The following is a 19,343-nucleotide window of genomic DNA, read 5'->3' as shown; positions in this document are numbered from 1 at the left end:
CATAGAAACGTTCACTTGGCGTGTTATCATGATTACTATACTCCTCATCCGCTTGGATGTTCGCTCCTCCAGGTCTTATTATTATATATAGTGTTACATCCTCACGTTGGGCAAATTATAATAGGCATGCGCATACGTCCATATTTAGTTATTAGTTATATTTATATATGTGCCATATAATGAACACGTGATGATAAATGTTAACCCTATATTCCCCAATGTAAACTGTCTTCGTAGTATACTCAAACACATTTGTATTTGCCAAGGAAAGCCTAACCAATGCGGTCGATTGGGGGCGTCCTTATGAGTACCAACTGACATTCATATCGAGGCATGAAGTGGTTAACTCTGATTGGACAATTCAATTTCACGTTCAAGTTCATGTATGAAATATTATCCGCTGCAGTTAAAACACAGAAATTCTGAAGAAATAATTGATCACAAAATTGATAATTGAAAATCAAAGACTTATATTTAGTCCTCTGTGGATATTTAATAATGGAAATGATAGTAGTTTTGGTTTCGCCCAACAATTCTGTAGTTATTTCTACCTGTTATTTTTAATTTGATCCAACTAATTATGCACACGTATAGATGTGTATACCTACAGTGCAGTGTACAGTTTTACGTAGTTGCTGGATTACATAAAATACAATCTCAGGTGATCAGATAGAGGCAAGCAAACACTTGTGTAGAAACTACTGTCCTTGACGATATACAACTAACTACTACACACGCGCATACACACACACACACACACACACACACACACACACACACGCACGCACGCACATAAACAAACATGTATACAAGTATACATTCATGTATCAAATCATACAAAAAAGAGCACTAACTGTCTCGATGTGTCTTGGTAGTAAGCATATATAATGTATTCACAATTATTGAGTGAGATGCATATTTTTAATCGTATTATTATGACTATTATATACTAATATAAAATGAAACCATAGTTACCAATATATATTCAAAATATGCAAATGCTAAACGTTATATCTCTAGTGATAAGTCCCAGCCAAAGGTATCTCCTAAAATAATGAAAGAACAAACAGAAAATTGAACTTGAACTTCCAAACAAATCTGATTATTATGAATATAAACAATACAGAACAAAACATATTTTTGTCAAAAAGTCAGTACAATTTACAATTACCTTCTTCCTTTTTTCAGTTTGACAATTTCAATTTTAACACAAGAAAAAGTGAATCTTATAGTCGCAAATATTTTTCACGCATTCATAATGACAATATTTTGTTATTACTTAAGTTACTTCTTTGGTTAGACTAGTAATAATTATATTGGACTATGAATTATATACATAGATCATTATTATTTTTTTAAAGTTGCCATATAAATTAGGGTTGAATATTTATTTTGGATTTTAAATTTATAAAACAATTTTATCATGGTATCGTACTTGAAAAGTCAATGAGACGTTGCAAAGACATTGAAAAAGATTAATAAATATTGTAAAATGTTTCTTAGCATGAGTAGAGTAGCAAATCATTTACACAAGTTTTGTCTTTTTGAAATATATTGAGTTACAAACACAGGCTGGATCTTGTTTTGTTTCACATTAATTTGTGAAGAAGGAAACCATGAGAAAATAGTCTTTAAAATTTAAAAAAGAAACGAAGTATACACCCAATCCTCATCCGTATGGCCACTTTAAAACCAATACCATAACTAATCTAAAGAATTATTTCTGTGGTACGTTGGCCAGATGAGGATCATTGCTACTGCCGTTATTTTAATAATTCTACAAATGAAAATGTGTAAGGCGATTTTAATAATTAGTATTACTTTTGTATTAGTGGTTTATAATTTATACATTTATAATGTTGTGATGTACACAGCTGTATGCCAAAAACAGGAGGTTTAAATTTTTGGGTGAAAAGTAATATTTCATAATATTAAGCCAAACTTTATCAATCGATGCTCCATTCAATATCTCAGTTATATTAACATGTCACAACAATAATTTAAGCTTATGTCTATCCTAGTTAGCTGGAAGCTCGGTTCCCTTTGCCGTATCTCTTAGTAAGTCGTATGTCTTCAAAATTTCCTTGGATTAATGACAAGATCATAAGGTTTGGGTACAAGAGTGAGTCCTAAAGTGCCCTCAGTATCTGGTCTTTTGACACCAGTTGGTAATGCAAATTTGAATTGGTGTATCATGGATGTGAAATAGAGGAATAGTTCTTGTTTTGCCAGTTTTTCACCCATACACATCCTACGACCTGTGAGCGAGATGGGAAATAAATATGGTTAAATGAAGCAAATTATTTCAATTAAATTTGATTCGGGTAAATTATTTCCCAAAAGAGTAATTGCCTGAAAAATACATTCATTCAATAAGTAGTTAGGTATTGCCATGTTTGTCTTTCTATGGAATATTTAGTTGCATTAGCATATTAAAGTAACTGTCTATTAAACATTTATTGCCTGGCTATGAGGGCACTAGTAGACGGCTATTACCCCCAGGACTGTTATGCAGCAACTATATGCCACGGCTGAGGTGATATAAATATTTGCTACATAATTACATCAGGGGTAATATGACATTTACTAGTGCCTTAATAAAGTCAAGCAATAAGTGTTTTATTATAACACATTACATTCCGAGGCACGTGTTCCTTCTACAGCAAAGTAAATCACCTGTAGAACTGCAGTGTAACTGTAACAGTACCTTAGGGAATATGGAAAAACTAAATTGCTCTCCGTACGAAACTTGAAGTCACTATGGGATAATAGTCTATGACACGTGATGCAATCTAAACCAATCACTGATGTTTGTATAAAAACGTGTTATAATATCAAACATTTTCATAGTTTTTTAATAGTTCATTTCAGTTTAATAGATCATTTTTAAAGTAGATATTAGAATAAATCCATGTTAAGAGAATATTTTTAGAGAAGACAGAAATGACTAAGTCACTTTGAAGCTTAAGGTTTCAATAAACAAGATAAGGTCACAATGTATACAGTACATGTACCATTGTGTGGCTATATATAAAATTCCTTATCAAACTACTGGCGACATGTAAATCAGTAAGAATATGAGATCAATGTAACCTACCAGCACCAAAAGGGAGAAAGCTTTCATGTTTCTTCACAGAATTATTTTCGTCATCATAAAATCTGTAAGGATCAAACTTGTCAGGTTCTGGCCAAGCCACAGGGTCATGATGCACTGACCTGTGAATAAATCCAATGATATGACTTACAGTATCGTTAGTTGCGGTAATGAATTAATTAGCGACTTGAGTGTCAATATGTGCAGATAAACGTTTTGTTGTGGTCACGGCTTGCTTACAAAAGTAAAAACACTAAACTGTGAGGGCAGTGTTTAGGAGTAATCTACTTTATTATATATGTTTTACGTGTAAGAGTGACAGATATTTATATGATACTTTAAAAATATCTCACAATCATCTATATCACCTGTATTATGCTACGCAAGGGAAAGTAATTATATAGCTTTATCTGACTGTCTGTCTGTCTGTCTGTCTGTCTGTCTGTTTGTCTGTCTGTCTGTCTGTCTGTCTGTCTGTCTGTCTGTCTGTCTGTCTGTCTGTCCGTCCGTCCGTCCGCCCGTCCGTCCGTCCGTCCGTCCGTCCGTCTGTCTGTCTGTCTGTCTGTCTGTCTGTCTGTCTGTCTGGTTGGTTGACTGTCTATCCGTCTGTCTGCGCATTTATCTGTATATATGTATGTATGTATGTATGTATGTATGTATGTATGTATGTATGTATGTATGTATGTATGTATGCCATATATCATGTCACATGGTCTACACAGGACCTGTTACACACATGTCATGTACTCTGGCTGTGAATTATTTTCCACGATAAGTATTTTTCATGAAGTGATAATGTGAGGAATGTACCCTTAGCACAATTGTTCAGTGGACATAATAAGTACATTTCCATAAGCGGTACCTACCTGATACATTGTTTAAGTTGTTCAGTAGTTGGGTACTCACCATAGGTTATTCAGAACAATAGTTCCCTTCGGTATAGTACAATTCTGAATTGTGGCATCCTTCAAAGCTGCATGTGGTACACTAAGGGGTACTACAGAAGCAACTCGTTGAATTTCCAGCAATAGTGCTTTAGTGAATGGAAGATTGATTTCATCATTGCAGTTAGGACGACGACTTTCTCCAACTACCTGTACATATCAACAATATGAAACATAATGTTATCAGTTGTGTTATAATATTTATTACATTACATTACATTACATTACATTATATTACATTACATTACATTACATTACATTACATTACATTAAATTGATGTGTGAAAATTACACTAATAAGAAAACTTACACACAAAGTTCGCTCATGCAATTGCTTATGACAATACCTTACCTGATTAATTTCTATGAAAACCTTCTCTTGTATATCAGGGTAGAGTATCATAAACAGTAATGCCCATCTCAGAGTCATCGCTGTAGTTTCTGTTCCAGCAATAAACAGTTCACTTAGGACCTGTTTCAGCTCACTTTCTGAGAATCTTTCGTTGTCTTGAGTTTGTGCCTCAACCAGATATGCATCGATGAAGTCTCTTATATTGCTTGGCTCCAGGGTAGCCTTGTGTTCTGCGATCTCTGTTTTACAAAACGACTGGACTTTTTCAAAGTGATAATTGTGTTCCTTAATAACTTTTCCCTTAAATAGTCTCAAGAGAGGAAAGAAATTTGCGTCTGCTATTTTCAAATTTAGTTCAACCCATCTTGAAAAGGAATGGACAAGGCTTTGGAATTGTACATCATCATATTCAAAACGTCTTCCGAATGCAATGCTACCAATAACGTTTGCGACACTAACGTGGAGAAGGTTACCAAGACAACAAGGGTTTCCCTCCAATTTCTGAAAAGACGGTAGCACAATTATATTAGTACCAAGTTTGTAAATATGATGTTATGTATGTATGTATGTATGTATGTATGTATGTATGTATGTATGTATGTATGTATGTGTGTGATGTGTGTATATATTTATGTAATATGTACGTATGTATGTATGTATGTATGTGTATGTATGTATGTATGTATGTATGAATACATGATTCATGAATCAGTGGAGGGCTTTATATAATATATACAGATACTTACCCTTAGCTCCCATACCAGCACATCTACTTCTTTTGTTATCATAGTTTCCATACTAGATTGTCCGAAACCAAATCCCCTAAGAATAGTATGTAAAACTCGTCGCCAATGTAAAAAACTATCGGTCAGATATCCATTTATAATACCTGAAGAGAAAAAAACAATCATTTTCCTTAGATACCCTTAAACGTATTATTATAAGAACAATATTGAATGCATCATCATTGTAAACAAAAATACCAATCAAAATGTGTTTGTATTGTTGTTTTTTTTCAATTAAAGTTTATTTGCAGAAACTAAGCCACTGGCCTTTCGTTACATTTCACAGCCTCATAAGCTTCACAGGTTCAAAGGTAGTCATACTGATATTGAAATGTAGTAAATAAAAATAAACAAGTTAGTACTGCACAAGTATACCAAATTTATGTTAGTATGACAGTTTTCGTAAAATTAATGACACATAATTAAATCACAACACCTGATATCAATTATATGAGAGTACTCATAATTTGTTATCATCTTAAATCTCTCATTTTTAAGAATTTAAGCTTACCTTCATGCTTTGGATTAAATTGTTCAATGGACCAACGCGTTGGACGATCAGCAAAGTCATCCCCACTCTTTATCATAGCCTCCTTGATTGCAGAGATACCATTTAGGATGACAAGTACACTATTTCCAAGCTTAATACTGTACACATTGCCATATTTCTTAGCCAGGTTAGTCATATCCTTATGAGCCGAACGTCCAACATGATAGCCAATGCTACCAATGATAGGTACACCCCATGGTCCTGGAGGAAAGTTCTTGCATGGTGGTGTGTAGTATCTGACGCATATTATTATCAATGCAGCCAGTAGAAAGAGACAAAGTGCTGACACGAATCCTATATCTAGCATGATGATTTGGTCTGCCTCGTCCACGCTTGTACTGATCTACAAGTAAAGTATATTTGGCTCTTAGACACTGCAATAATTTGTTCTATAAAACCCATCCTTGCATGTCCACTTGACTGTATATGACATCACGTCTAATTCCTACCATGCCCATTTGTTTCAACAGAATCTGAATGAAACTCTTAAAATACACGAGTTGATGAATACGTACCTTCAATTCGTTTTACTGTCAAAACGTCAGAATTCTCAATTATCTCTCTCTCAGCCGCCTCTCTTTGCCTGGATAGGTGCCACTCTATTATCGTTGGTTATAAATATATCAGTTTAGCTGTCCTGGGTATGAGGTGACTTATTGCGATGATATTTATTCATATATTCTTACGCTCCATGTATGCACATATACGGGCTGAGACTCATCACAGTCCGTGTTATACGTCTAGAATCAAACCAGGACAACACAGCCTGCCCAATGCCCGTTCTCTCTCAGTAGTACGTGAAACTATCTCTCGTGATAAAATAAACCATCCCATGGGAAGAGTATATACCTAGAGGTTTTAACCAGTGAACGAAACATATGCACGACCGCTACGGATAAACACATTGGGTCTTTCTTTATATGGCTAAATGATAAATTCATAGACACATTATAGTAAATTTTCTAACTTGCACTTTTATAAGACTCTCCCAAATTGTGACCATTTAATCAGATAGAATCTGATTACAATAAGTCGCCATAGAAACGTTCACTTGGCGTGTTATCATGATTACTATACTCCGCATCCACTTGGATGTTTGCTCCTCCAGGTCTTATAATTATATATAGTGTTACATCCTCACGTTAGGCAAATTATAATAGGCATGCGCATACGTCCATATTTAGTTATTAGTTATATTTATATAATGTGCCATATAATGAACACGTGATGATAAATGTTAACCCTATATTCCCCAATGTAAACTGTCTTCGTAATATACTCAAACACATCTGTATTTGCCAAGGAAAGCCTAACCAATGCGGTCGATTGGGGGCGTCCTTATGAGTACCAACTGACATTCATATCGAGGCATGAAGTGGTTAACTCTGATTGGACAATTCAATTTCACGTTCAAGTTCAGGTATGAAATATTATCCACTGCAGTTAAACCACAGAAATTCTGAAGAAATAATTGATCACAAAATTGATAATTGAAAATCAAAGACATATTTAGTCCTTTGTGGATATTTAATAATGGAAATGATAGTAGTTTTGGTTTCGCCCAACAATTCTGTAGTTATTTCTACCTGTTATTTTTGGTTTGGTCTAACTAATTATGCAATCTTATAGATATGTACACCTCCTGTGTAGTTTTACGCAGTTGCTGGATTATATAAAATACAATCTCAGATGATCAGATAGAGGCAAGTAAACACTTGTGTAGAAACTACTGCCCTTGGCGTTATACAACTAACTACAATGTCTGCAAAATTGGTTTTCAGTTTTGCAATTGTTGCCGCCGTGTGCTGTCTTTGCGATGGACGATGGAGCTCAACCTTTTGGGACAGTGTGAGTTTTAAACCTTTATTTTATATTTGTTTGACGTCGGCTCACCCTCTTTGCATTTAACGTGAGCATGTGCAATACGTAGATTCGTATCTTGTGTACTTTGGACACAGGTTTCATCTGTACGGTTAATGCATGTGATCACTGTTTTTATGGAAATTATGCCAATCATAATCAAAATATGTATGTGAGCCTGTATTGAATGCGTATCAAAACTAAGCTAATAATCATCTCAATATAAAATGTGAATTCAGATATTTTTGAAACTACATCACAGCTATAGAACGTCTTTCAACTTTTTTATAAGTTTCAGGTGCCGTGATTTATAATTACGAAAATGTCAACGCTCTTGTATTGGTGAAAAATTGTAAAGTGATTTATTGTAATTTTGTTTGTTTGTTTGTTTTTTGTTTGTTTGTTTGTTTGTTTGTTTGTTTGTTTGTACGTACGTTCGGTTACAGTTCTTCAGCGGGCGAAACAACCGCGGCAGATACGGAGAGAATCAAAACTCCTACGCTTTTGGTGTTGTAAAACCAGGTACGTGGATAGACTCTAAGGTCAATTTTCACGGCAAGCATCAAAAGTATATGAAAAATAGCGGCGTTACGTTATAGATAGATATTTGATCACGCTTGCTTGGCACGGACATCCAAGTTACATATCAAGCAGGGTTTATCTTGTGCTTAATACTATGCATGTACCCCACCCTCACCCAACCCCTCCATCCCCACTCCGTCTCAACTACGTTTACTCACTCTTCGCGTATATTTTCAAATCTTCTTCCAGAAAATAAATAAAATAAAAACTCTTTAAAATGAAAATAGAATTCGAAGGTTGTACAGATTTAGGTTTGTTAGGTGCCCAGGCTAAATATTTCAATCCATATCTGTCTGTGATAACATTGAGGGGATTATAATGCAAACCTATAAACTGGCTAGCAATCTTATCTAAATCTTAAAATAAGTTGTTTACGAACAGATAACTTAATATATATGGTGTTTTGATACAGATTAGCAAAATTTACGGAATGCGTTGTGTTTGTATATTATTTGTTTTAATAATCTTACTATTGGCTCTTATCATATGTTTGTCACTCAGCGAACACAAAATTCAAGAATATTTGGGTGGCACAATTAAGGCATCTCAAGGTTCATAACATAAAAACCGATTTTTAAAGCCTCTGACATATTTAAACAACAATTTTACAAAATACATGTTCACTTGACTTAGTACCTCAATCCCGGAGTTGACATTGCTGTGAATTGCAGTCTATCTTCTAATTTCACGTATTCACTCCAGAGTTTTGCAGTCTATCATATTAGGCCAGGCAGAAAACTGTTTGAAGGGGCACAAGCTGAGTCTATATACGTTTCGAGGGATCAATTGTGTTGTATGTTTAACACGTACTTGCAGAATTAATTTTTTACTTGGTAATTTAAAAGCATGTTTAACCATCACTTGAAATTGACTGAACTCAAACCTGGTATTAAGATATAACTGATAAACTATCCTATGACGTCATTTATTATACGTATAAAAATGTCAAAGAAATCCCTGCTATGTAAAACTGGTTTAATAATGTCAGTAGCTAACTGTAATGTCATATAGATAGCATGCATCGGTAGTAACATCATACTGGAATGGTTTAATCAATGTTTTGTGTATGTAAAAAAAACTACTTTCATCTGAGAAAAAGGTTTTTACATTCAGGTTGTATCACTATAGTATTGTTTGATGCGATGATCATTTGAAAAACGTGAACAGCAATGAATTAATGTTTACAACTCAATCAATGGTACTGAAATAAATCTAGGATTTTATGTCGAAGAGGAAAATGCAAATAATTCCCGGATGTACTGTATCAACTTCCATAGGAAATAACAAAACCATAGCCATATACCAGCATTTCTACAACAATCGCAGATTACCTGAGATAATACCTAGAGTATTGTACTCGTGGTGTGCAAAATATATCCACAGACGAGTGCTTCTGCTTCTGCTTAATTGTGCAAACCACCTTGGTTTATGACGCACAGGTCAGTATGGTATTGGCAGTTCTGTTATGATTTGCATCAATCTGTTGGCGGTATGTCACTCCTTTCACCTTTCATAAGAGAATAAGCAGAATTTATGACAGCTGGTTGGGGGGGGGGGTGTGTGTGTGAATTATAGCTAAAAGGAAAAGGTGGAGTGTGAAAATAGATAAATAAACCTGTATAAGCTAGGTCAGGAGAGCTCATTTGGTAAAGAAACAGATTTACAACTGTGTTTACGTGCAAACATTTCAAAACTAGCGAGTGTCTCCAGCTGAGAATGAATCATATTGCATATTGCAGGGAAAATTTAAGGCCTCTGTGTATTTTTAGTGGTCTGGCATTTGTTTTTTGCGAGCGTGATTTCGGCTGTACAATATATTCATTGACCAATTTTGATGCGAACGATCAAATGTATGAGTCAACAATTATATTTGAATAAAATGTTATATTAATAGAGATGTAAAGGGTTATGTATTTGATATATATTATATCAAGGACATTGTTTCAAGTTGATGTCTTTATGGGTTTAACAGAACGAGTCCTTTGATGATTCATATAGTTCAACACCAGGGTTCAGATTGGGGACACTGCAAACATGTAAGTGAAATATCACAGAACAAAAATTGAAGTCATTTTTTTGAGTGAAAGATAAATGTTTATAGCTCATGCCATAAAACCACCTGTAAAATGATAAACTTTGATTAGCCGTGTTAGAAATCAAAGATAGGTTTGTGGACGTCTACGCAGCTAGAGGCGAATATTACAATAATTAGCCATAAAAGGAATAAATCACGTGATATCGTCAACCCCCATCATAGTTATATTTCTCTTTAAGTTACACTGGATTTAAATCTTTAATCTCTTCATCAGAGATATTCATGGATTGTGATTAAATTAAGAAGTACCAGGGGTAATAAACTATGCAAATTTTCCCTTACTGCAACTTGAATTGATAACTTTACTGGCCGGTATGTACCACGGATTACACTCCCCCCACTTTAAAGAGTTTGATAAGATATATGGTACTTGTTCGTAAAATTGAATTTCAAAGTTTTGTTTTTAAACCTAAAGTGATGATTATCCATTGTCTTTCACTATTGTCAACAAATGTTAAAATTACCGTGAGATTTGTTGGCATCTTTCGAGCGACATATCATAGATATTTCACCACTCTATTGGTTATGGAAGATATTTCGATATTTCTTTATAGCGTATGTTACTTTGTTTCCAGGCACAGTCAAGGACATATCTGTGTTTCAATGCAACATGCTCTGCTTATGAATAGCATGCTGAGGTTTGCTTACACAAACACATGTAATCCTTTACTTATCAATTAAAAGCAAAATGGCCGACAGAAAATTTAAAGCATCGGATGTCAGCCTCGTCCCGGGCATATGATTCAAGGAGGCACGTCCAATGTCTACTACTTCACTGTGTTTTTCTGTCCTCAGACTTCAATAAACGGGAATGGTACAAGACAATCCAGAGGGACAATTTATGTTCTTTGTTGTATGCAGAGTTTCCGTATATCTGTGCTGATCGTAGCTGGTGTCTAGCTGAATATCAGATCTGTGACGGTGACGTCACGTGCACCGATGGTAGCGACGAAAAGGACTGTGAAGATGAGGAAATAGTACACGAAGGTTTGTGATATATAATTTAAATACAAATAATTAGTTGTTGGAGAATAGATTACATGCAGTTGAAGAAGGTCTGATCAAGGTGATTACTACAAGAAAGAATGGCAAACAAAAGTGTGTAGACGGAAGTATATGACAGGGACATACATACATACATACATACATACATACATACACACACACACACACATACATACATACATACATACATACATACATACATACATACATACATACATACATACATATATTCATACATACATACATACATACATACATACATACATACATACATTCATACATACATACATACATACATACATACATTCATACATACATACATACATACATACATACATACATGCATACATCCCTCTCTCCACCCCTCCCTCTTTCCATCCATCCATCCATATATACATACGTACGTACGTACATACAGACAGACAGACAGATAGACAGACAGACAGACAGACAGACAGACAGACAGACAGACAGACAAACATGAAATTTCAAGTTATCATGTTCCATGTCTTCCTGTTTTTTCCTTCTTCCTGCTATTTACATAATCAAAGTTAAACCTCTTTCAACATAGTGTAGTAATAGGTTATTCATTTTGGTGTTTATTGTTTTTTTGCTTTCCATTCAGTCGATGAAGAATCTTCTGGTAAGTGGCATTTTCTTCATCATAACGCTAATAGCCCCAAAGGGTAACGCCTGGAGGCCTATTAAAGGGGCTATTACGTTGGGTTCTATCCACGCTTCTGTTCGTCCATCTGTCTATCTATCTATCTATCAATCTCTCTGTTTGTGTATGGATGTGTAAGTACATTCACCCACATATATCTCTAGCATGTACCAACTTATTTCAACCACACTTGATACAAGGGTACCATACTATGTGAAACATATGCAGGTCACTCTGTTTTGCGATAGCATCTTATATGACCGTGTCTAATAAATGGAATTGTCTAATGACGTCAGGGCTACTCTTTAGTGTATTTAGTGGAGAGGAGTTTTAGATTATTTTCATGTTCTTCATTTCCCGCCAACAGATTTGGTTAACGTTGACTGCAATGTTGGTTACCTTATCGCAATTTTACGCGATATTCGGATTAATGCAAATGCTAAGTTTATTGCATAACGCAGTTTAAGCCTTGATCCCTTCAGAGTTGCGATAAGTATCAAGTCAAAAGAGATTGCATTGGAATAGTCTGAAGACGTAACAAACAAATTATCCTTATCTCCGTCAAAATCTCTGCCTTAATTCTGCACTAGCTGCAACTCAAACATTTTTAAAACAGTTTTGTTATATCAAACTTTTTAGAGGAAAAAATTACAATAAAAAGAAAATTTCGATGATATCATTTGGCGGGAAAATTAATTTTTACAATAAATGAAACTTATTGTAAATTCATTTTCAAACGATTATAATTAAAGAAAATGTTGCTATCATTGTTTTTGTGGCAAAATACTTGGCGCTGAAAAAGTTTTAGATTAGTACCAGACGGTAATATCTAAAGTTCGTGATTTATTCCTTTCACGGCCAATTATTGTAATATACGTCTCGAGTTGCGCATGTATGTCTGCAAACATATCTTTGATTTCTAACACGGCTAATGAAAATCTATCATTTTACAGGTGACCAAACGGAATATGGTAAGTGGAGATTCAATACGTGTGCATTGTTTAAATGTATATTACATCAACTGCTCAATTAGTAACTTAATCACAAAAAACAAACTTTGGAAAATGTTATCTAAATACGCAAAGATCTAAATGCAGATTACTTCAAGTATTATTTGAATGACTGGGGCACAAAATGTAAATATCAAGTGGAAAGATATTATTTCACCCGTAGCTTTGACAGGTGTCGTCAAAAGTGACGAAATTCTACATTTTTTGAATTTTGAACAAATCTAATAGTTTTCAACAAAGATTTTAGTAGAAATGTGTTAACGAGGGTTATTGTAAAGATTTCTGCCTAAAAATAATTTGAGATTTAGAAAAAATATATATAGATTTTTGGGTAGGCTCGGCGGCAAGTCGCTCGGTATGTAAATATTCTGTATGTATCGCAATCACCGCATCTAATACCATACTGGTGTAATAGTATCTTGTTGCTGGTTTCAATTTAAGTGTTTTCGTTTGCTCACACTTAACCAGACGAAATCTAAGCTTAATTGCACTGTAAATCAAATAGTAAATATAAAGTTACAACTTATAATTATGACAAATTTGGTATGCCATGGTATTAAGTCGTTCAAATGATTTAACGCGGCCGTGATAAACGATTCTTGTCTAAGAAATTCTGAACGTGAAAGACAGGCCACTTCAATGTATATTAAAATTATGGCAGACGCTAATTTGTGTCAAGTATCATCAATGTCCGACAGTGCAGTGTACTTAAACATTTATCACGTTTATGGGACACACAACTAAAGAACTGTTAAGTGATTGAATACAAAATTACCACCACTGATCATTAATTTCATTGTTAACAATGTGGTGCGTTGTAAAAATTATTCCCGCGAGCCACAATAATTTTAACGCTTGAGGTGGGGGATATGCCATAAAAAGGTCTAGTAAATTTACGACAGTGTCGTAAAATGGTAGCGCTATAATACTAATAATTCAACCATACTTTACAGTATGACTAGGATTCATGTCGAATTGTGTATTCCGACAAATGTACAATCATAATCATCGTGCGGTCATAACCTACAACCATAATAACAGATCAAATTAAGAATTAATATTATATAAAAATGTACAATTATTCTATATCATTTTTCTGTGTGTTCCTGAAAAACTGTTTCAACAGTGCGCTGCCCTACGAGAGGTTGATAAACAATGTCACTACGAAACGAGCTCATCCAGTAAAACCTTGGTGTGTTTTAAACCCAGCACAGTAAAAAGGGGAAAAAGCGCAGAATGTATCTATATGTATGTGCACTGAATATGTAATGATAATATTTGTATAGGTCTAGGTTATACACCACTATAATGAATTAATTCAATATATAGTATATAGTTCTGTATGTAATTATCAAAATACTTGCTGGGACAATTAGTATCATAGACGTTAAGAAGCCAAAGAATATAAACTTAGTTTTATTAGTATCAATAATATTAGTAATATTATACATTTATTGCCTGGCTATATTGGCATTACTAGATGTATATTACCCCCAGGGCTGTTATGCAGCAACCATTTCCCGAGATTGGAAATAGTTACTACAGCTGGAGGGGTAATTATAATATGATGTCTACTAGTGCCCAAATAAGGCCAGGTAATAGGTGTTTTATAACACATCACATTCCCAACAGGCACGTATTCTTTCCAGATTGACAGAAAGTCACCAGTGGGACTAGTCTCTCGCTACTGTAATAGTGCCCTAGGAAATATAGAAAATGAATATTGCCCTATGTATGTAAATTGGGGTCACTATGCGTCACTAATCCATATAGTAAGTGACACGTTCTAAACCAATCTTTGAAAACTGTATGGAAATGATGATGTGTTATAAAATGAAATATAGCATAATATATATATATATATATATATATATATATATATATATATATATATATATATATATATATATATATATATATATATATATATATATATATATATATATATATATATATATATATATGAATTAATAAAGAATTAACATGTTGTCATTCCCAGCAGGCAAGGACATCAAAGCTTACTATGACAATACCGGTTGTGCAGCCATGCTACCTCAGTATCCATATCGTTGTTCTCGTACAGAAAATTTATGCTTAGGTGAAAAACAAATATGTGATGGTTTATCGCAGTGTCAGGAAAACAATGATGAAATAGACTGTGGTAAGTAGTTAGATATTGTTTTAGAGTTCAAGGGCTAGTAGGAGTTTAATCAATCACATGGTTATTAGGCCGCATCGTCATTTTTAGTTTAGCAAGCACACCCTCACCCATAGCAACAGGCAAACAATATGGATATTTTTGGAAGAAGCAACAATGAGTTCTCAGGGGAATAACCTTTTTTTTTAAATTAAAAGATTTATGCAACAATGCCCACGTCGTTAGTAATAGCAACATGTTGCAAATATAATCTGTTGGGTAGAAAAATGGATGAAGTGAAAAATGAACACAATTATCCCTAGCAACCAGGACTACATCCTTAGCAAATAACCACAAGTTAGTATAATATCTACAGGGATAAGAAGTTACCGCTCAAAAATAAATACAAATATAGTAACCTATACCACACGCATAGAAACAGCAAAACCGTAGGGCCCTTTTCAATGATAACAACAGTGACAGGTATTCAAGGGAATTAGCATTTCAAATAAACAAAATTATGGTTAGCAACCAAGACAATTCTCATAACAACAGCCGCGTGAGAAGGACAATGAGGGATTGGGAGGAAGTGGAATACAAAATATATGCACTTGAATTGACCGGTTTGTCAAACTGCCTGAAGGAAAGTGCCCAATTTAAGTTATAGTCATTTTGATACTTACTTATTTCACTTAATATCATTGCTTCATTGGATGAAAATGTAATCATGTATATTTCCTATTTTACCCGACACTCTAGATTATGGTTATGGTGAGACTGCCAAGTGTAAAGCTCCTGTATCCAAAGGTAGTCTGGGACGAAATGACCTCATTATTCAAATAATGGACGCTCACAACTACTTCCGGTGTCTTCATGGCGTAGGACCTTTAGGATGGGATGATAAGTTGGCACAAGTGGCTCAGAGTGTGGCTGAAGACAATGCTAACCTTGGTTTCCTGAAGCACAGTTACCATGGTTATGGCGAGAATCTGGCTATGACACAGGTTTCTGATATATACCACGTGTCTGGTAAGAAATCTCCCATATGTATGCCTTTAATAGCTTAGGAAATTCGATGTGTGGTTAAGATTGAATCATGTGTTGACAGCTGAGACGACTTAGTTTTTTTTTCATCAGCAAATAGACATGATTATGATGTCCCAGCAAATATGTGCACACCAATGAAGTAGAAGTCATCATCAACTCACTCGGCTTTAAGGGCTGAAAAGACCTAAATATCAATAAACTCCTACAAGAAATGTTCTGGTCCTTAACAAGGTAACTCCAAAGAAACATGGCGATCTCACGTCACAGAAAGTTTATGAAAAATATCAAAACCAAAAACGAAACCTTGTCAGTCTATCCCATACACAGTAGCACGCGGCTCTCCTAAGTGTTACTGCATATGGAATTGCGCCCGCTGCCGACAAGGTTTTTATCATCTCAGGTTGTGACATCGGGATTTTTGACACATTGTTCAGACGTAGACATGTACATTCACTTTCATAACGACGAATCTTGTCGTCATTGTTTCATAATATACGAATTAACTAGAGATTCCAAAGTAATGTGTTTTGTGCATAATCTGCAGAGTAGAAAGAAAGCTTTGCCATACATGTACATATAATGAGAAAGTATACATGTAACGACTATGATGTATTGTTTATATGTACAGGTATTGGTATCACAAAGATGTGGTATGATGAAATTCAGATGTATAACTTTGACCACCAGGGATTCTCTGCTTCTACGGGTAAGTCGAAACATATATTGTTATCGTTCTAACCCCCCCCCCCCCGCTCATATACCCCGTACATATTACTCAGATTGTCGTCTATTAATCGGCGACTTTGAAAGTGTGGCCATATTCAATCTCATGAGTATATGTTCTAACTTGCCCCCTGTCTGTCGCTCTCTGTCTATCAGTCTGTCTGTCTATCAGTCTGTCTGTCTGTCTGTCTGCCTGCCTGTCTGTCTGTCTGTCTGTCTGTCTGTCTGTCTGTCTGTCTGTCTGTATGTCTGTCTGTCTGTCTGTCTGTCTGTGTACCTGGTTGTTTGCCACTTCAACATCATGGGTCTGTGCGTAGTTTGTGTGTGTGTGCGTGCGTACGTACGTACGTACATACGTACGTGTGTGCACCTCCACCTGTTTAACTCGATCAACTACTAGTATCTCTAATCAATCCTATTCATTTGCTACCCTATTCGTAGCATTTACTCTTCATGGTAATGTGTGTGTTTTAAATGAAAATGTAGCCAACATAATTTATAGCCATTACTGTGTATGTAATAATGCAGGCTTTGTCACCAATCAAGAACATCTCAGTCTGATTGAAATCTTATATACGGCCCCGTCGCTTTATTTACCTCTATCCTACATATTATGCTTCCGATTTTCTTGTTCCAGGTGTGATCACCTTCTTCCCCAGCTGCAAGTAATCGAAAACAAACGATAATTTACGAAGGAAATAAAAGTAAACAAAGTAATCAAGCCGTATTACGTCATCAAAGTTTACTTTACGCTTCCTGTTATTTTTTTTCGTTATAGGCCATTTCACTCAACTGATGTGGGCAGACACGACTAACATCGGTTGTGGTGTGGCAACACAGGGCAAGTCTATCTTCGTGGCTTGTGAATACAATCCACCAGGCAATGTGTATGGCCAGTACGATACAAATGTCTTTTCACCCCTGTCTGACGGGCCCTGAATTTAACAACAACTTGGACGTCAACGACTAGATTTTACAGTTATATTGTAAATTACAGCCAGATTATTGATTTTTCATGTTCGTCCGCTGGGGGCGCTATAAAATAGATTTAAAACCAGTCAAGGTTTATTTACAGGTATATGTAACTTTAGAGATTTTTTGAGAGTTGTTTTCTTCGTATAAAATGCTACATGTACTTTAATTGTAATGTTTCACTTCACTGTCAGTTCTCTCAGTGTGTCAAAAACAAATGATGTAATATGTTAACAAATTCAAGATCGACAAACGGATTAGTAAAAATTCGGGACTTAATTTTTTTTAAGCCCATTGAAATGTCTAACGGCAGATCATCACCCCTACCCATATACGCACGCACGACCATACACCCCCCCCACATACATACATACATACATACATACATACATACATACATACATACATACATACATACATACATACATACACACACACACGCACTTGAAGTGACACGGTTGGTTTCTGGGCCAAGTTAGCACGATATACTTTGTGATATTCTAAAAGCTATCCTGTGAATTTGAGTGAATCTTGGATGAAAATCACACAAAGGTGAAATACAATATGATAGAGTCATTTTGATTAAATCCTGAAATTGAAGCAAATGTTAGTGTTCATTACAAAGTTACAAAACAATAGACTCTTTATTATTCATAGACTTCTCTAACGATTATAATCATTGTATAATTGCCTATTGTGACGTCATTGTTATTATCAGTCTGTGACGTGGTATGTATACCTTCCTTGCAGTCATGATTTAAATCTAATTGAAAGCCCCCCCCCAAAAAAAACAAACAAAAAAAACAAACACACACACACACACACTGTCCCGATATATTTCCCCCAGTCGAGCGCCCCCAAGTACACCGTGACCAGACTGTAAATCATATTAGATATGGACTAATAGTGTGCCATGATTGAAATAATGTTTGCATTGAGAAGTGGTTTAAGGAGAGGACGATTAAGAAAGTAATTATATGTGAATTAATATCCGCCATGTTGGTTTAAACATTAGCAGCTATATTATATATATATTTATCTATAGACTGTTATAGACGATGAATTGTTATAATTATAGCAATGCTAAACTATATATAATGATGAAATATTCATTTTAGCAACAGTTGTGAAAGTCGGTTTACACTGTACGCATTCTGCCATTCACAATGGAATGTAATAGTGTTTGTAATTATAGGCCGTGGTCAGTAATAAACGATGTACTTAAACACACCCTTCTATCTATGTATTCGTTATTCATTTATATGCTCTCTCTCTCTCTCTCTCTCTCTCTCTCTCTCTCTCTCTCTCTCTCTCTCTCTCTCTCTCTCTCTCTCTCTCTTTCTCTCTCTCTTGAGACGTGTGTGTGTACGTGTGTGTGTGTGTGTGTGTGTGTGTGTGTGTGTGTCAATGACTGTGTTGATGTGCGCCCACATACAGGTGTCACTGTCAATACAGATGACCTTTCGTCATTTTATGCAAGCTATTAAAGTCTCCAGATTGTCATAGATGGCAATATTTCGCAT

At 35.1% G+C, this 19,343-nt stretch overlaps 2 protein-coding genes across 3 annotated transcripts; one reads left to right on the top strand and one right to left on the bottom strand.

Moving 5' to 3' along the window:
• Window positions 1-2,073: 2,073 nt before the first annotated feature.
• LOC144439924 (cytochrome P450 2U1-like) lies at window positions 2,074-6,032 on the bottom strand. The gene is made up of 6 exons (XM_078129156.1): window positions 5,687-6,032; window positions 5,137-5,279; window positions 4,391-4,891; window positions 4,001-4,188; window positions 3,098-3,216; window positions 2,074-2,258 (listed from the first exon to the last, which is right to left on the bottom strand). The coding sequence occupies exons 1-6, from the start codon at window positions 6,030-6,032 to the stop codon at window positions 2,074-2,076; spliced, it is 1,482 nt and encodes a 493-aa protein (XP_077985282.1).
• Window positions 6,033-7,408: 1,376 nt separating this feature from the next.
• LOC144440338 (uncharacterized) lies at window positions 7,409-18,185 on the top strand. 2 transcript variants are annotated; one of them, XM_078129699.1, is made up of 9 exons: window positions 7,409-7,573; window positions 8,032-8,107; window positions 11,058-11,249; window positions 11,893-11,910; window positions 12,885-12,902; window positions 14,944-15,102; window positions 15,838-16,107; window positions 16,754-16,831; window positions 17,627-18,185. In XM_078129699.1, the coding sequence occupies exons 1-9, from the start codon at window positions 7,484-7,486 to the stop codon at window positions 17,785-17,787; spliced, it is 1,062 nt and encodes a 353-aa protein (XP_077985825.1). In that variant the 5' UTR covers window positions 7,409-7,483; the 3' UTR covers window positions 17,788-18,185. The 2 variants fall into 2 exon arrangements, with proteins under 2 accessions (XP_077985825.1, XP_077985823.1); XM_078129697.1 differs by having other exon boundaries at window positions 14,941-15,102.
• The last annotated feature ends 1,158 nt before the right edge of the window (window positions 18,186-19,343 follow it).

This window comes from Glandiceps talaboti, chromosome 9, assembly GCF_964340395.1.
Source record: "Glandiceps talaboti chromosome 9, keGlaTala1.1, whole genome shotgun sequence".
NCBI lineage: Eukaryota > Metazoa > Hemichordata > Enteropneusta > Spengelidae > Glandiceps > Glandiceps talaboti.
The sequence above is the reverse complement of the archived record's forward strand: the minus strand, read 5'-3'. Positions and strand labels throughout refer to the sequence as shown.